Source organism: Bos mutus, chromosome 13, assembly GCF_027580195.1.
Source record: "Bos mutus isolate GX-2022 chromosome 13, NWIPB_WYAK_1.1, whole genome shotgun sequence".
Classification (NCBI taxonomy): Eukaryota; Metazoa; Chordata; class Mammalia; order Artiodactyla; family Bovidae; genus Bos; species Bos mutus.
The window spans coordinates 65,864,743-65,882,220 of NC_091629.1; the positions used below are offsets into that span (position 1 = coordinate 65,864,743).

At 38.0% G+C, this 17,478-nt stretch overlaps 1 protein-coding gene across 2 annotated transcripts in view; it reads left to right on the forward strand.

Moving 5' to 3' along the window:
* The first annotated feature begins 309 nt into the window (after positions 1–309).
* Positions 310–17,478, forward strand: part of MINDY3 (MINDY lysine 48 deubiquitinase 3) — a 79,686-nt gene continuing 62,517 nt past the window's right edge. Inside the window, exons 1-3 of one of the 2 annotated variants that reach the window (XM_070381907.1) lie at positions 310–629; positions 12,470–12,549; positions 16,597–16,657. In XM_070381907.1, the coding sequence (XP_070238008.1) occupies positions 536–629; positions 12,470–12,549; positions 16,597–16,657 (235 nt within the window). In that variant the 5' untranslated portion in view covers positions 310–535. The remainder of the gene's footprint in view (positions 630–12,469; positions 12,550–16,596; positions 16,658–17,478) is intronic. The other variant, XM_014483175.2, reaches the window with a different exon arrangement.

A 17,478-nucleotide genomic window follows, 5' to 3' on the forward strand; every position in this document is an offset into this window, starting at 1 on the left:
AGTTCGGCATAATTAATATTACAAATTTTAAGGTATAGGTTATGTTCTGAGTCCCAGGGCTTGGGCCTGGGGTCCTAGGGCTAATCCCAAAGCAGTGCGGAGAAGGAGGTATTCTACAATGGTAGAAATATGCCAACGCCCACGGGACGCGATGCTCCTGCCAACACAAAAGCAGCCACCGCACGACAGCCCCCTTGCCAGTAGCCCGAAGAGGCCCCAGCAGCTCTTCTCGCCCCACCCCCACTTCCGCTTCCGGGGAGGCGCCGCCTGCCCCTCCGGCCGTGGGGGCCGCAGTGAAAGAGAAGCCGGAAGTGGCTCCGGTACTTCCGGTACGGGAAACTCCTTGCTGCCGCTCCGACCGGGCTTGACAGGCGGGGTCTCTGCAAGTAGGTCTCTCTCCTTTTGCCTCCCTCCAGTCTGACCTTCAAGCTCGTTTACCGCCGCCGTCCCGCCACTCTGGTCTCGGAAGCCGCCCCTTCCCCATGTGCCGGGGCAGGAGTCCTGAAAGCCAAGACCAGCTCGCCGGCATCCCATCATGTCCGAACTGACTAAAGAGCTGATGGAGCTGGTGTGGGGCACCAACAGCAGCCCCGGTCTCTCTGACACCATCTTCTGCCGCTGGACGCAAGGTACCCCGGCTGGACTCAGGCTTCCAGCCCCCGCTTCCTTTTGCCCCGAGAGAGTCGAGCCGTGACGCCTCTCGCGCCAGTCCCCTTCCGTGCCCTGCACTCTGTCCCAATTCCCCTGCTCTGCACTGACACTGGACTTTCTAGAAACGCCCTACCCTTCCAGGGGGTAGAGGTTGAGTAGGAGAATGGTTCCAGCTGGCAGCTAAAGACCCGAAGTGCCCCTGCCGCTCCCTGGGCTGCCTCTTGGGCTGGAAAGGAGAAGGGGGTGGCAGTCGGGCTGCAGGGTGTGACACTGAAGGTGTGCCCTGTGCCTTGGTATCCATTTCTCAAGACTTGCTCTGGCCTCCTGGGTCTTCACCCCCGAACGAGGCTTCATCTTGGTGTTTGGTCTAATTTTGGAGAGAAGGGAAGTCCACGTGAAACTCACTGTGGCTAATTCCACGAAACGATTGTGCAGTTTGTATTTTAATTAGGCGGTTAGGCGTGGTACTCGGTGAAAAATAAAACGCTGCTGCAAAGTGTTTTCTACACCCCAATATGCCTGATTTTGAGGTGATTTAGTATCTGTTCCGTGGCTCATAGAACTTGCTGCGCCGATCTGATTATTCAGACAGGATTTTGAATTATATAAGAAGTTTTGTTAATACGAATAATTGTGAAATAGAAGACACACACACACACACACACAGATTTAATTCCAGAGCTGTCCCAGGCTCTGCGTTGGGCAGTTCATGCTAGTAATCATCCCTATCTCGTGCCTTTTAATATTAAAACGAAACGGACACATTGCTTAAGGTGATAAAGACTGGTGAGGTTAAGTGAAGTTAACAGCATAGTCTTTGAAGTCAGAAGGGTGGGTAATGTATTTATGTAAAACATCACAAGCCAATGGAATAGTAGCTATTTAGTACTCTTATTAAAATATTTTGTTATGAAAACATTTATTTAGAAAATACTGATTCTCAAAGGATTTGGGGTAAATTTAGCATAGTAGATCTATGTCTTTACTTCATAATGTTTACTTAGAAACAAACATTTAGGGTTTAAATAATCTCTTCTTCCCTCAGATACTTGTAAGACCTGGTAAAAACAGAATTATAATGTGTAACAGCTAGTTAGGTTATTTAGTTCATTACTCTTTGTTTGAAAATGAGAAAAAGGAGTCCTGAAGGCTAAATGACCAGGCCAAAGTTGCATGAATTGGTAAGAACTGGGAGTGAATTACAAGTCACAGCTCTGTCTTGTTTTCCTTCCTATTTTTAACCAGACATGTAATTAGTTTGGCTCTTTCTACACACCTAATTTTGTCACTTAGCTAATTTTTTTCAGAAATCATGGGCATTTACATTTGCAAGTTCTGTTTTAAAACTTATTTTCCTATTTGTTTTATTTATTCTAGTAACGAATAGCCCTAAAGTACATAAGATTGTAAGATTGGGAAAGGTTTTACTTTTTGTTAATTAAGCAGTAATATAGCACAGAATAGGGTGATATTTGGCCTCATTTATTTTAGTACTGTGTTGCAGATACAAGGAGAATTCAGAGAGGCAGTTCTAATAATGGTTAGGAGCAGGAGCTGTCTTTGGAATAGAAATTCTTTGGTTCTAGGTTCAAGTTTTTTAACTTAAGCCTCGGTTTCCTTCTCTGTGGAGAACAGATAATACTAGGGCCGATCTTACAGGTTTGTTGTGAGGATTAAAGGCAAGTGCTTAACACAATATCTGATATAAACACTCAGAAAATGATAGCTTAATTTAGAAAGTGCTTAATTGTAGGATAGATCAAGCCAAAGATCACTCTCTAGCCATGCCCTGACAGTTGCAAGAAATTATTATTAATTAGATCACGTTGTAATGACACATTAGAATGCTCTACCATCTTGTAGTCAGAGGGAAGTTCCTTAACAAGATGTGTTCAATCAATATCATTTGAAAATAAAAGGTTATTTACTTTTTGTTCTTTACAGAGGGCAGCTATATTGTGGCTGATTCTTCAAGGTCTTAAATTGATCATGGTTTTAAGGCAACCAAATATGTATTTTTAAGTTATCACTTCTGAATCAGAGAGATGTTGTTAGTGGTTTTGCTCTGTTGACTTTGTATTCATTTATTCTTTCTCAGAGGAGACAGAAATTGCTGAAGGTTGCTGTGGCAATGATTTGGGAATGACACAAGACACTGCTTTGCTGCACTTGACTTTCTGCATTCGTAATGTGACATCAGCTTTGGCTTTATTTCATCATCTGTAGCTGTGCTTTGAATTGACAACTGTTACCTCATTATCTTTTGGAAGCAAGTTATAGATGTAAGGTCTTTGGTGTAAATATTTATAGAACTATGTCCAGGAATATTCCATTTATGAAACTATACTGATTGGTCCTGTTAAATTCCTTTGATATGTTAAACAGCTTTAGGAGTTTCCCCCTCCCCCCTTTAATTGATTTGGCAGCTTTAGATAATATGTTAAAGCATGTAAGTGCAGGAGTAGCACATAGGTTTGTGTGTGTGTGTGTGTGTGTGTGTGTTCTTTTAAAATTCATTTGGCAGTTTAAGATAATTCTCTTTTGCAAATACTTTTTTTAAAAAGAGAGAAAAGTAGGGTTTTGGTGTGAGTTTTTTTGGGTTTTTTTGCAGTTTTTATTTTAAAGCCAATAAGTCACATAATTTAAAGATTTGAAGTTGTTTTGTTGTTTAACTTGGACATTTACTCCCTACTCCTGCTTGCTTCCCTCCTGCTCAATTGTCGCTAATGCTTTTTAAAGGAAAAAAAAATTTTTTTCTACTTCATTATTTGTAAATATCATTTATTCTTCCTTCCTTTCTCACAAACTGAAGTGTTCCAGGCTTACTTGATAGGGCACAAGGGAAGACAAATAACAAATATGGCATAGTATATATACTAGAGGGTAAAGAAATAGGAATTATAGGGTGAAGTTGCCTGGAAAGGCCTCATTTTAAGATGAGATTTGAACAGACTCTTGAAGTAACTGCATTAGTCACGCAGGTATCTGAGGAGTATTCCAGGCAGCAAGGATAACCATCATAAAAGACTTAATGCAGAATACATCTGGTTAAGGAACAGGAAGGAGGTGAGTTTGGCTGGAGACAGAATGAGGGAAGAGGGGACCAATAAAGATGATATTAGAAACAGTATGGCCCAGATCACTAAGATTTTATAGGCCATTGTAAGGACTTTGGTTTTTATTCTAAATGAGATGACGGGTCATTGGGAGGTTTGGAACAAAGGAGAGACACGACATGACAATTTTTAAAGGACTGACCTGACTACTAAATTGAGGACGGACTGTAGTCCTAGAGTGAGACAAGACCAAATGAGAGAGAATTGCAGTAATCCAGGGGGTAAAAGACGGCGACTTAGCCCGGGAGAGTGGTAGTGGAGGTGGTTGGAAGTGGTCAGGTTGACCTCAACCCAGCAGAACCAGAATAAGAGTCCTCATGATCTGACAAAAGTAAATATTAATCTTATTACAAAGGAAAACATTTTGGCTGGTTGAGACTTTGTTTTCTTTTCAGTATTGATTGTCTAGCCAGTGTTTGGCAAATATTTTCTTTAAAGGGCCAGTGACTTTATTGTCTGGCGTTGCAGCAGAAGCAGCCCTTGATAAGATGGGTGTGGCTCTGTTCCAAATCTGCATTTGAAAAACAAGCCAACCCTGTTGTACATTATAAACTCTGAGAACCCATCTTTTCCTTTTTTCTGCCCAGTTCCTTCGAGCTTTAAATTACTTCATTGTTTCACCTAAAGATTAGCCAGAAGAGAAACCCAGTTTTGCTGTTTATTGCAGTTTAGTGTGTTTTAGGGTAGAGGTGGAGTGTTTGGAGCTGCGGTTGTTTGAAATTAGTTTTGCACTTTCTGTGTAGGACAGTGTTTACTATATGATTAAAAAAAATGATTCTAAATAACTTTTGAAAAATTGAGGGGTCAGTAAAAATGTAAGTTTAAAAATGTAATCAGGAGTTAAAACCATTTGGGTTAAAATCCAAAAGTGTGATGTGAAGGTAAGTCAGTACTATGGATCATATAATTTCAAAGATCTTTGTTGTTGTTGGAAACCTTTTATTTCCAACATAGATTTTACTTTCTCAAACCTACCTACATCGCATTTGACCTAAAAAAATCAATTTTTAAAATCTCCAATTTGTAACCTTATGTGATAAAGTCAATTTCTTGGTACTTTGAGTACATAATGTATTTTTAAGTTCAAAATATTTATGATAATACTTAGATTTGTATTATGCTTCACAGTTTTTGAAAATCTTGCTTAATCTTTGCAACAACCCCAAGAGACAGCAAGAGATAAATGTAGTTATCCTCCTGTTTATAGATGAGGAGACTAAGGCTCAGTTCAGATTCCACTTAATATTATCTAACTTATAATGACAAATGAAGTCTTTCTGTGTAGCATTTTGTTTACATGGAAGACTAGAAGAACTACATAGGCAATAGTTGTCAAACTGGTTTGAATAAGTAAGTCATATGAAAATAAAAGACTAGGAAATTGCAAAGAGGTTGATGGCTTGGGTTTAAATTACTTATGAGCCGTAAAATTGAGAAAGACGTCTGTGTCTGTAGTGCTGTCCGGTGTGATACAAAATCGTATGCTTAGGATCAGACGCTAAGGTAGACGGCTAATTTCAGATCTAATTAGTAAAACAGTCATTTTGTGATAAGTTAATTCCTCTTAAAACTAGGAAATAATACAAATATGCGAACACTTGACAAGAGAAATAACTATATCCTAAAAAATTCCAACTCAAGTGAAACATTATAAAAGGAGATGCCTACATAGCATAGTCCTGTTTTAGGACAGAAAAGTTCGTTTCCATTTGTTTGACTTTATTACATTTTAAGCTGTAAGAGCCCTTGTTCATTATCAAATTAACACCCGCAAGCATATATGCTGCAATTAAACAGAATTTGGTATAAAGCAGATCTGCCTAGAATTCTCTCCCTGGGGTTTTATCTCTAAAGTACAAAAGCAACTCATCATAATGTACTTCAGTCTAAACGCCCCACCCATGGACCTTGAAAACTGAAATACATTATTAGTGATTTTAAGAAAGGCAAGAATCCATTGCTGCTGCTGCTAAGTTGCTTCAGTTGTGTCGGACTCTGCGACCCCAGAGACAGCAGCCCACCAGGCTCCCCCGTCCCTGGGATTCTCGAGGCAAGAACACTGGAGTGGGTTGCCATTTCCTTCTCCAGTGCATGAAAGTGAAAAGTGAAGTCGCTCAGTCATGTCCTACTCCTAGGGACCCCATGGACTGCAGCCCACCAGGCTCCTCTGTCCATGGGATTTTCCAGGCAAGAGTACTGGAGTGGGGTGCCATTGCCTTCTCCAAAGAATCCATTACTGATACTTATTTATGACATACCCTGAAAGTTTGGAAGAGCTTAGTTGCGCCTCTGCACTTAGGCCCAAGACCAGTGACCCTTTTTTTCTTGCCATTAGGAAAAGAGGTGGGTGAAGAGTAGAGGTCCCTTGGCTTCACCTCTTGTTTCCAGGTTGGATCTCAGTTTTGCTTGTCTTGATGAGATCACCAGCACCCTTAGTTCTCATTTATTAAACTTGCCTTATTAAATTTGGCCCATCCATCATGCCTGTTTTTTAGCCTATATTTAGCGTGTCCTCTATTCTGTTTCTCCCAACGTGTTGTGTGTTCTGGAGCAAATTGTGGTCAGCATCAGTACAGGTGTACTAATTAAACCTTAGCTGAGCCCTCAGTATTTCTCTTAGTTCTTTATCCTGTTGACTCTTATGTTTTTTTTGGAATTAATATTCTCAGTTTTCTATGCCCCTCATTCTGTTGCTCTTAGTAACATCTCTTCACTTCCTCTTTGCCCATATTTCTAAGTTGAAAACTGGCTAAAGTTGTCTTTTTCTCAAGTTTATTTAAATTCAGGGCCCCATTACACTCTTAAAAATTATTGAAGACTTCACTATGAAAAAAAATTGGGACCTATGGCATTATTTTACATTAAAAAAGTCTCTTCAGTGTCTAGCTCATTAGAAGATAGCTGGATTCTCTCACTTGCTTCTCCATTCGGTCTGTTACATTCAGTCTGTTGTTTTGGTTGAAGTGTATGCAGAAAATCCGTCTTCATACATATAAGCAATTGGTAATATGGGAGTATCATAATAGCGTTTTCAAATAATTGTGGATATTCTTCTTTGATACTACACTGAAACTCAGCAAATGGTAGTTTCTTAGAGGTTAGTTGAAATATGAAATCTGAAGCCACATTAATGAACAGTTGTACTGTATTAAAATGAAATCCATTGGTTTGTCTTGTACTTTGAGTGGATCTTCTACCCGTGAATTAATTTGTAACCATTTGCATCGGTTGTTTGGAAATTATTGGTCTGCTGGTTTACGCAAATCTTCCAAATGTTAACACATATTATTAAACAATATCTAAAGTCATATTTATTATTATCTCACTGATCCTGTCAGAAAAATCTCTTTGAGTATTGGGAAGTTTCAAGCTCACAGTGCTGGCCCTGAGTTTTCCAGAATTTTAGTTAATCACTTGAAAGCTTGAAATTTTATTGCTGGCAAAAGTGCTGTCAGTTTATTTTTTCCTTGAAGTATCAGGCTCACTTCATTTACTTCTGAGAAAAAGTCTAAATAATCATAGTTTGTTAGTAGCTCTTCAGAGTAAAAATAACATTCACAGACAAGCTGTTAGTTCAGCTCACAGTTCAAAAAATTATACATCTGCTTTTCTTTGAGACACCTGTACAGGGTACGTAGCAGAGGTGCTTCATGGGTAGTTTCCGTTATGTCATACAGACTATTTTTTTTTTAAGTACTTTGTATTCAAAGTCAAGATTTAATAAGATTAGCATTAGCAAGAGCTTTCTTAAGTTCAATTGGCTTTTTCTGTGTGTTGGAGAGCATATCAGGGTGTTTCGGTATAGCTTAACGGCATTGCCTTGATGTGTGCTAAGGCACCAGTAACATAACCCACTCTTTGTTTTGTACCATCACTGTGAATATCAAACCGAGAATCTGTATTATAGTAAAACTGATTTTCACCTCTAGCAGGTTCCCTAAAAGGTCACTAAAATTTCCAGGGCTCTGTAGACCACACTTTGAGAACCTCTTTATCCAGTCCAGCACTACTGTGTACCATCTCAGCTTTCTCAGAACTCAGCGTCCTTATCTCTTTTTCCATTTGGTCACTCTTTTCCTTCTCTTAAACTCATGCCCTTTGGTCTATAAAATAATAATTCTTTATCCAGCTGCCCTTCAAGCTATCATCCTTTTCCCCTTCACTTGTTTAACACAGTTTGCAGCTTCTCCTTCTGCTTGTGTTCTGAATCACACCTCAACTCTTTAAAATTTGACTGCTCTTCCTAACATTCTAAGTTTCCTTTTTTTATATTCCCCGTGGTGACATGCTTAATCCAGGGTTTTCATTTATGTTTTTATTCCACTCAGCATTTGAAACAGGTGACTGCCTGCTTTTCCTTTCTGGGGCCTCACTGTGTTTTTTCTCTTACCTTTCAAGTCTTTGTCAGTCTTCTTTGCTGACTCAGCATCTGCTTATTTCTTTTTCTTTTTTTTTTAATGTTAACCGCCTTCATTATCTTTGTTCTGTGTTGTCATTCACTTTAACTGCCATGTTTAGGGTGATTCAAGTTGCTATCTTTAATCTTCACCCCTGCCCTGAGCTCCAGACCCATATCCCTCCCCCCGCCACCCCGCCACATTTTAGAGACTGAATTTAGAAACAAACATTTCCATTATCAGGCTTCTCAGATGGCTCAGTGGAAAAGAATCCAGCTGCCAGTGCAAGAGACACAGGAGACATGGGTTTGATCCCTGAGTCGGGAAGATCCCCTGGAGAAGGAAATGGCAACCCACTCCAGTATTCTTGCCTGAAGAACCCCTTGGACAGAGGAGCCTGGCAAACTACAGTCCATGGGCTCACAAAGAGTTGGATGTGAATGAACTCACCCCCTTTATCTTTCCTCCCAAAACTTCAGCAAGTATTCATTGAGTATTAACTGTATTAATAATAACACACTAGGAAAACAGTGGTCAGTAAGAGAGGCAAGATACTTGCAAGGCAAGACATAATAAACAAATGAACAATAACGTAATTACAGATGATGATAAGTCCTGGTTGGTCTGGGGAATGGTAGGAAGGATTTACTTAGCTAGACTTGTCAGGGAACATCTCTCCGAGGAGTTAATACCTCAGCTGAGTCTTTTAGGATGAGAAGGATTCAGCTATGAGAAGGGTAAAGACCATTTCATGCAGAGAGAACAGCCGACACCAGGGCCCCAGGTAAAGACCTTGAGATGTTCTGAGGACTAAGACCACTGTGTATGATGAAGGTAAGAGTGAACTGAGGGAAGGTGGGATTGAGAGATCATATAGGGTCTTTTTTAGGCAATGAAAAAGGAGTTTGAATTTTATTTTAATTGCAGTAAGAAACCATTTGAGTGTTTTAAGCAGTCTGTAAGAAAAATTGATTTCCATTTCTAGACTATTTCTCTGGTAAATTTATGGTGAGTAGTTAAGGGGTGGATTGGGAGTTGGGATGTGGGTGAAATGGGGTAGGGGGATCCTGACTGGAAATTCCTAACGGTGTTCTAGATGAAAGATGATGGTGGTTAGAACCTGAAGGTGAACCAGAAGCGGAGTGGAGATGGACAGATACAGATGTGTTTTGGGCCCTTGAACCAAGAGGATCTTATAAGGTGAAGCCTTAAAGATAAGTGGGAGTTTTTTGGAGAAAGTGTTTCAAGTGGAGGGAACATGTTCAAAGCATGAGAAACCAGAGAGAGAATGGATATTTGAGGGTCTGAAAGAAAGTCTGCACACCTGGAGGCTAAAGAAGAAAGTATCAAAGGATAAGATAGGAGATATAGGCAGAAGCCAGACCATACAAGACCATGTTAAAGAATTTAGATTTTGTCAGTGCCTGGAGTTCCAGTCAGGGCTCTATTTGGAGATTACCTGATTACAACCCATAGTGGAAACCTTGGGAGTAGATGAGTTACACAGGGAGAACATGTAGAATGAAAAGAACAAAGACGCTAAAGACAAGACCTGAAGAACTTCAGCATTTAGTTGCTGATCGACATTGATACAGAGTAGAAACAAAAAAGGAAAATTTGGAACAAGAGGGACCACTAAAGCCAAGGGCCAGAAGGTTTCACAAGTCAATGGTGAGCATTTCAGATGATTCTCTTGAGAGGCCATTGGTGAATTTGGTGACAGTGAGTTTGATGCAATCACAGGTTGAAAACCAAATTATTGTGGGTTGAGTTAATTGGGAGATAAGGAAATTAAGACAGTGCATACAGACAATTAGGTATGCTTTGAGCGAGTGGTGTTTGGAATCTTGGATGGAAATTTTTTTTTTAATGGTCAAATGATTTTTTAAATTAAGACTTTTCCTTTTAGAACAGTGTTATTTAGGTTCACAGCAAAATTGCGGGCAAGATACAGAGATTTCCCCACATACCTCGTGCTCCCATGACGTGCACAGCCTCCTCCAATGTCAATATCTCCCACCAGAGTGTTTGTTACAATTTTGAACCTACATTGACTCATCATTATCACCCAAGGTCCACAGTTTTTATTCGTGGTTCTATACATCCTATAGGTGGTGACAAAAATATAATGGAATGTATCCATCATTATAATATCACAGAGTATTTTCACTGCCGTAAAAATCCTCTGTGCTCTATCTGTTCACCCCATCCCCCACTCCCCTCCCCTTGGCAGCCTCTGATCTTTTTACTGTATGCATAGTTTTGCCTTTTCCAGAATGTCATATAGTTGGAATCATATGGTATATAACTGTTTCCTCCTTGTTTTTTCACAGCTTGCAAGCCATTATTTTTTATAAACACCGAATAATATTTCATTTTCTGTATGTACTATTTATCCATTCCCCCACTGAAGGACATCTTGGCTGCTTCCAAGTTGTGGCAATTAGGAAAGGTGCAGTAAACAGTGTGTGTAGGTTTTTTTTGCGGGGGGGTGGGGGTGCTAAATTTTCAACTCCTTTGGGTAAACAAGGACCTTCTGGTAGAATCTTAAGGAGAATTTTCATTTTTAAATAGGAGGTACATGTTTAAATCCTATTTGAAAGGGATTGAAAGGTAAAGAGAGGAGGTGGACTGGATTGGTGTCCTCCATACTATTTGTTAACTCACTTGCTACCTAGTGTCTCAAAGTAGAAACAGAGTTAGGTCTAATTTCTTACGTACCCAGCCTTTGCTGCACTTGCATATGTTCATCAAATCTTAATTTTTACCTTAGAAATACTGTTTGTATATAGTGTTTTCTCTCAACATTAGTGTTGTTTTTATTAGTCTGGCACTGTCTCCATAGGTCTGTTGAAATGGTCTCCTCCCCATTCTGGTCCTTTAAAGAAAGAAGCAAAATACCAGTATGGTTGTGTTACTGCTTTAATTAGTACTTGTCATGATGTGGCCCTTCCCAGTATGAATGTCCTGTCATCTCTCCTTTCTCACCATCCTGCCCCATACAGCCCTTCAGCTGCATGACATTTCCCTCTGATCCATGAACTTGTCCTGTTCTTACCACACCTTTTTCCTTTACTAAAGATGTTTTCTTTACCTGAAAGTCATTCTCCCACCCTTGCCTTTCTGGTAAAGTTCCATTCAAGGTCAGCCTTCAAGTCACCTGTTATGACTTGATTTAGGCAAAGTCATTCCTTTCAGTTTCCTCAACACTGTCTTCATACTTCTGTTGAAACATTCATTTATTCCTTTATTTCAGTGATTTGTTTGTATGTCTGTCTTCATCTGGACTGTTGGCTTCTCCAGATGAGGGACTTTGTCATGCATGTCATTTATACCCTGGATGTTTGGTGTCGTGTCTGAGGGTCATGAAATATTTATTGGATAAATGACTGAATTATAACCATTAGGTATGTTGAAATTGGAAATGTTTGTTCTAAAGCTAAGTACCCGGAGGCCTAGGGAGGTGAAATGATTTCCTGAAGGTTGTACAGATAGTAACTCACCTCCCCTGACTTTGGCCGCAATATCTCCACAGTGTGCCGTGTTCTCTGTGGGAGCTTGTCCTGGCTGCTCTCAATCAGTGCGACTTGGTAATACTTGAATTAAGATGGAGCCAGTATGAGCACGTTTGGTGTGTATGTGCTGGGCTTAGCTGCTCAGTCATGTCCAACTCTTTGCAACCCCTTGGACTGTAGCCTGCCAGGCTCCTCTGTCCATGGGATTCTCCAGGCAAGAATACTGGAGTGGGTTGCCATGCCCTCCTCCAGGGGATCTTCCCGACCCAGAGATCAAACCAAGGTCTCCCACTTTGCGGGCAGATTCTGTACCATCTGAGCCATCAGGGAAGCCAGTGTGTATAATGCTCTTTAATTTTTAGCTTATAGAATGTGACTCAAAGATGAAACTAAAAAAGATAACTCTGTAGAGGGTCCTAAAATTTCTGTTTAAATTCAGTAAACTGTCTAGTCTTTCTTCCAGTATATTAAATTACTTTTAAAAAATCAGATTGTGTCCTTTTACTGATGTCTACACTGTATCTCTTTAGTCCACTTAATGGGGGGCCCTGAGTGCAAAATTGTGTGTGTGTGTGCGTGCACGTGCACTTGACAGGGAGCCTAGGTTCCATATCTTTTTTCAAAGGGTTCTTTTATCCTCCAGAAAGCTGAAAACTATAGCAATGGACTGACTTAAAGATAATTTGCTGTTGTGATAAGTGATTCTCTATCAAAGCAAAGTACATTAAAAATTCTTTCAGCTACTACTTGAATGACATGTTTAATCTTTGCTGCTTGCTTTCATTTTTAGGGTTTGTGTTTAGTGAATCAGAGGGATCTGCATTAGAACAGTTTGAAGGTGGCCCCTGTGCTGTTATTGCACCTGTTCAGGTAACACAGACTACTTTACCAACTCCTTAGAGGGACGTGTTCAAACGTTCCCTCCTTGACTTTGTGTTTTCTAATACCTGTTCTCCGTGTAATCATGAAGCATGATCAGTTACCTCTTAATTTGTGTTCATGTAAATTGCTTTAAATGTCTGAAATAAAAATGAATTCAGAATATGAGTAGCTTATACAGCAGTAGCCATTTGGCTGACTTTAACTCCAAATTTTCTATTATGTTTTCTTGAAAATAATGAGCATGACATCTTACACAGTGATCCTATTGAGTAATAATAATTTATGCCAAAGGTAGTTATAACCATAATCATGGTACCATTTGTATTTGTTCTGTCTCTTAAAATGACTCTTCAAAAAAGTTGAAGATGAGTTAATATTTTCATGGCCTAAAACTTAATCAGATTTTAAAGTAAGTTGACAATATATACTGTTTTAGGCTGTAGCTTTTTGGTCTTTAAAATAAAATCAGTAACAGCAGATTTCAAACAATTCCCAAAATTAAAAAAAAAAAAAAAGATTTTTTTTCTTTGCACACAAGAAAGGGTGAATTTCAGTGTGTGTATTTGATTTTGAATTTTTATGTGTTGTATTGTTTGAAATTCAAAGGCTGATTTGCCATGAACTATTAAATTATTAAAACGGAGAATTGAATTTTCAGTTTGCTGTGATATTTACGATATCTAGACAGCAGTATAACTTCAGAACTGTTAAAAAGAAACTTGAATTTATTGCTTGTTTTAATCAGCACATTTTGAAAATACATTTTTAATGTGGTATTTATTATTCATTGGGCATAAAAAATGCTTTCCTGACTGTTAGTTGCAAAATAAACTTGTCTCTCAAACTCCATGCACTTACATTGTTAAATTTAAAGTGCATTTTCTGAAGAAGAAATGTTTTCCTTTATGGTTGATTCTAAAATATATTCTTTGTAGGTCATTGTTTCCTCTTTAAAAAGTAAATTTGATACATTTTTTTCATTAGTAGATTTTTTTTTAATTAAGAAAAATTTGAATGAGCTTTGCCTAGGGATTTTGGAGTATAAATAAATTTAACTGTAAATTAGTTATTAGGGCTGTTGAACAACTGAGGTAGGTTTTGGTTTGCTAGTAGGAATCTTCTCTGAATCTGAGGATTCTGTGTCTTGTTCGTATACAAGATAGATTTTATTGCCACTGACCCTCTTGGGCCGTGATAGTACCTCAGTGAAGTGAAAGTGAAGTCGCTGAGTCGTGTCCGACTCTGCCGCCTGTGGACTGTAGCCCACCAGGCTCCTCCGTCCATGGGATTCTCCAGGCAAGAATACTGGAGTGGGCTGCCATTTCCTTCTCCAGATAGTACCTTAGAGTCTTTATTACCAGTCTATGAATATACTTAAATGCAAGATAAACAGCAGGAATTTCATGTTTTATAAAATTCAGTATATTTCCAAAACGGTAATTATTTTTGCAAGTGGAGTTGTTATGTAACAGGAAATAATTGTAATATTCAAAATTAAGATATATCTTTGAGGTAGTAACTTAGCTTCAAAGTCACATAAATGTTTTTGGTTATAGAATTTTGTTTGTATTAATATTTCAATGTAAAAATGAAAACTAAATTACTGAGAGTAATGAAGGGAAGTGTGCGAGTTGGATGTTGAACTTTTTAAAACTGAACTCTAGAACATGGCACTTTTGCTAGAAGAATAGACATTATGGAACCAAGTAGAAAATACAGTAGTAGACCGTGTTACATACAGTACAAGTTTACCTGGAATTAGTCGCATATCATAATAAGAAGGAATGCAAATCAGTGATGAAATACAATGTAGTTTAGTAAATGCTACTGATATGACAGGTTGATAATTTGAGGGGGAAAACTGAATCTGGGTTGTCTCGTACCATGTACCAAGTTTATTCTTGATATAACACTTAACCATGGTAAGTTGAAAATAATGGGTTATCAACCCTCTAAGAGAATAAATGAGTTCCAGGCTCAGAAAAGTATCTGCAGGTAATGTTAGCAATAAATGTATATCTTTCTTAGACAAAGAACTCGTACACATTGGTTAGAAAGACACTTAAACCTCAGGGGTGAGATGGGCAAGTATATGCAGTCATGGCAGTCATGTGATGCTGCACAACCAAAAAATCCAGATGCCCAAGCTCACTAGGAATCCACCAAAGTACAAATAAAACTTTTAAATAGGTTCTTTTGCTTACTCTTCCTTATCTTTAGATATAAAATAATGGCCCAAAGGCTTACTCTTCCTAATCTTTATATATAAAATAATTGCCAGTGCATATAAGGGTCAGGTGATGCTGGCACACTCTGTAGCTACAGATAACTCTATGTAGTATAAATTTGTAGTATGACCGAGGGAAGGAATTTTACATGATAATTGAAACCATAATAAAATAATGCAGATTCTTTGATGAGAATAATTTTACTTCTGTGACTCTTTCCTGAAGAAATAATCCTTAAGATCGAAAGGTTGTATGCAAGAATTAGCTTTTTTAGAGCAAGTACAAATATGTTTTTTATTTATAGTAGTTTTAAAAAATTGCAAATAACATAATGCACAGTAACGTCATGTAAACATGGAATGATGTTGAAGTAAATTTTAATAGCTTGGTAGACAGTTAGAGATTGACTTATAAATTATGTGGAAAAACAGAAAAGTGGAAAACAATCACATACCCATTAGGCTTCTCACTTAAAATTTCAAACAGGTATGAAAGAAAGACTGGAAGGAAGTATATCAAAATGTGAATGGTGGTTCTATTAGTGGTGAAATAAGGTTGTCCCACCTCACTTTTCCAGTTTTATAATATAGTTATGTTACTCAATTTTATGGTCTTTGTTATTTGGGGAAAAGTCAGAAGCACTTGGTTGTAGTATTTGTAGATTTTATTTCTGTGAGAATATCATAGAATGTTACTTATTTTTTTGTTAAAATGTTTAGAATTGATAGCTTATTTGGTGCCAGGTATTGTGCTAAGTGTATTACTGGATCATCTCATGTAATCCTCATTACAACCTTTTAAAGTTTGTGCTATTATTTTTAATTAGTAAAATAATGGAACCAGAATTCAACTTTAGGTCTATCTAACTAAAAGTAGTTCTCTTATCTGTATACTACTGTTTTCAGACGTTGATGAGTAAGAATGAAATGGCAACCCACTCCAGTGTTCTTGCCTAGAGAATCCCAGGAATGGGGGAGCCTGGTGGGCTGCCGTCTATGGGGTCGCACAGAGTCAGACAGGACTGAAGCGACTTAGCAGCGGTAGCAACTAAAAGTAGTTTTCTTATCTGTATACTACTGTTTTCAGACACTGATGAGTAAGAATCACCATAGTAACTACTTTTTCTTGAATCTGCCTGCTGGAGATAAAGTAGGTGGAGCATCAGGATCTGCCTCTTAAATAAACAAGTCAGGTTAACTACACTTTGAGAAGGAAACAGTATTATACTCAGAACTGCTGTCTATCAAAACACCAATGTAACCTAGTTGGCACACTTAAGAAAAGGTTAAAAATGGGTTTGTTTTTTCTTTGGGATCTTAAAGCTTTTTGAGTTAAATCAGAAAGTTAGGAACTCCTTATCAGTGACCCACACAGTGGTATTCCTGTGTCACAAATGAGAACTAGTACAGAACCACTTTTGTATTTAGCTTTCTTTGCTCAAAGGAATCAAAGAGAAACGTGGGTTTTTTTTCCTGGTCCATAGGGCCTTCACTCTGTGAATGAAGCAGTAAATTTCTTTTTCAGTTATGTGGTTATTATTTGAGTCCGTTCTATTTGCCAAAAAATATGTACTACAAAAGAAGAATTGTATCGATCTAGAATCAAGTTTATAGTAGTATATTCTAAGTAAGTAATTATGTTCAGTTACTGGTGAATGTGAAGGGAAATTATTTGAAATTCTATAGCACTATTCAAAAGATCAGAAAGGAGGTAAATTAAGTGGGTTTTTTTCCCACTATAGAATAAAAGAATGATATAAGGTATGTTTATAATAAATTCTAATAATTATTGCTTTAATTGTATAAAGGCATTTCTTTTGAAGAAGCTCCTGTTTTCTTCTGAGAAGTCTTCTTGGAGGGATTGCCCAGGTATGATAGCTGTCTTTTATCAACTTTTACTCCATCTTTTATTTGATAAGTGATTGATGCAGCATTCATTGGCAGTAATTCAGTTGAAATTATCTGTTTTTAAAAAGTAAACTATCAGTTACTTTTTCGTGAGGTTGACTTTTTAAATATTCCCGAAAGTTTCATGAACAGTGACTCTAGATCTTAAAAATGTGTATTTTTTAATGTGGTTTTCCTAACTGAGAGGGGTAAGACAGGTTTTTACAACTAAGGGAAAAATCTTTTGGTGCACTGTTAAATGGTAGCATACCATAAGGGAGGATCATTTATGTTTGTATTGTCTTATTTAGCTTTGAGCAAAAACTCAAGATTATCTTTGTATTGCTGAACCTTTTAGTATAACACTTTACACAATGCGAATACTACTGCAGGTAATTCTGAGTTAAATCGCAAATGAAGCTTTCATGGCTTCTGCAATATGATTAAATCAGAGAACTGTATGTGCTACCTAATAATAACAAACATTTGCATCCTTGACAGTTTACAAAGGTATTTTCTTTACTTACACTGTCTCATGTGAACTCACAATGACTACTGAAAGAAGGTAGAATATATTATAATCGCAGTTTTGTGTATAAGGGCAGAGCAGCTTTCATTCCAAACCATGCAGGTACCTTCTATTAGTGGTTTTAAATTTAAGAGATAAAGTGTCACTGTCATGTATTTTTAATTAATAACTGAAATGCAAAATAAATTTCAGTAGAGAAGAAAGAAACTATTCAAAAGAGACTGTTACTAGCATGAACATTTTATTAAATTTCTAAAATTTCTTGCATAGAAAC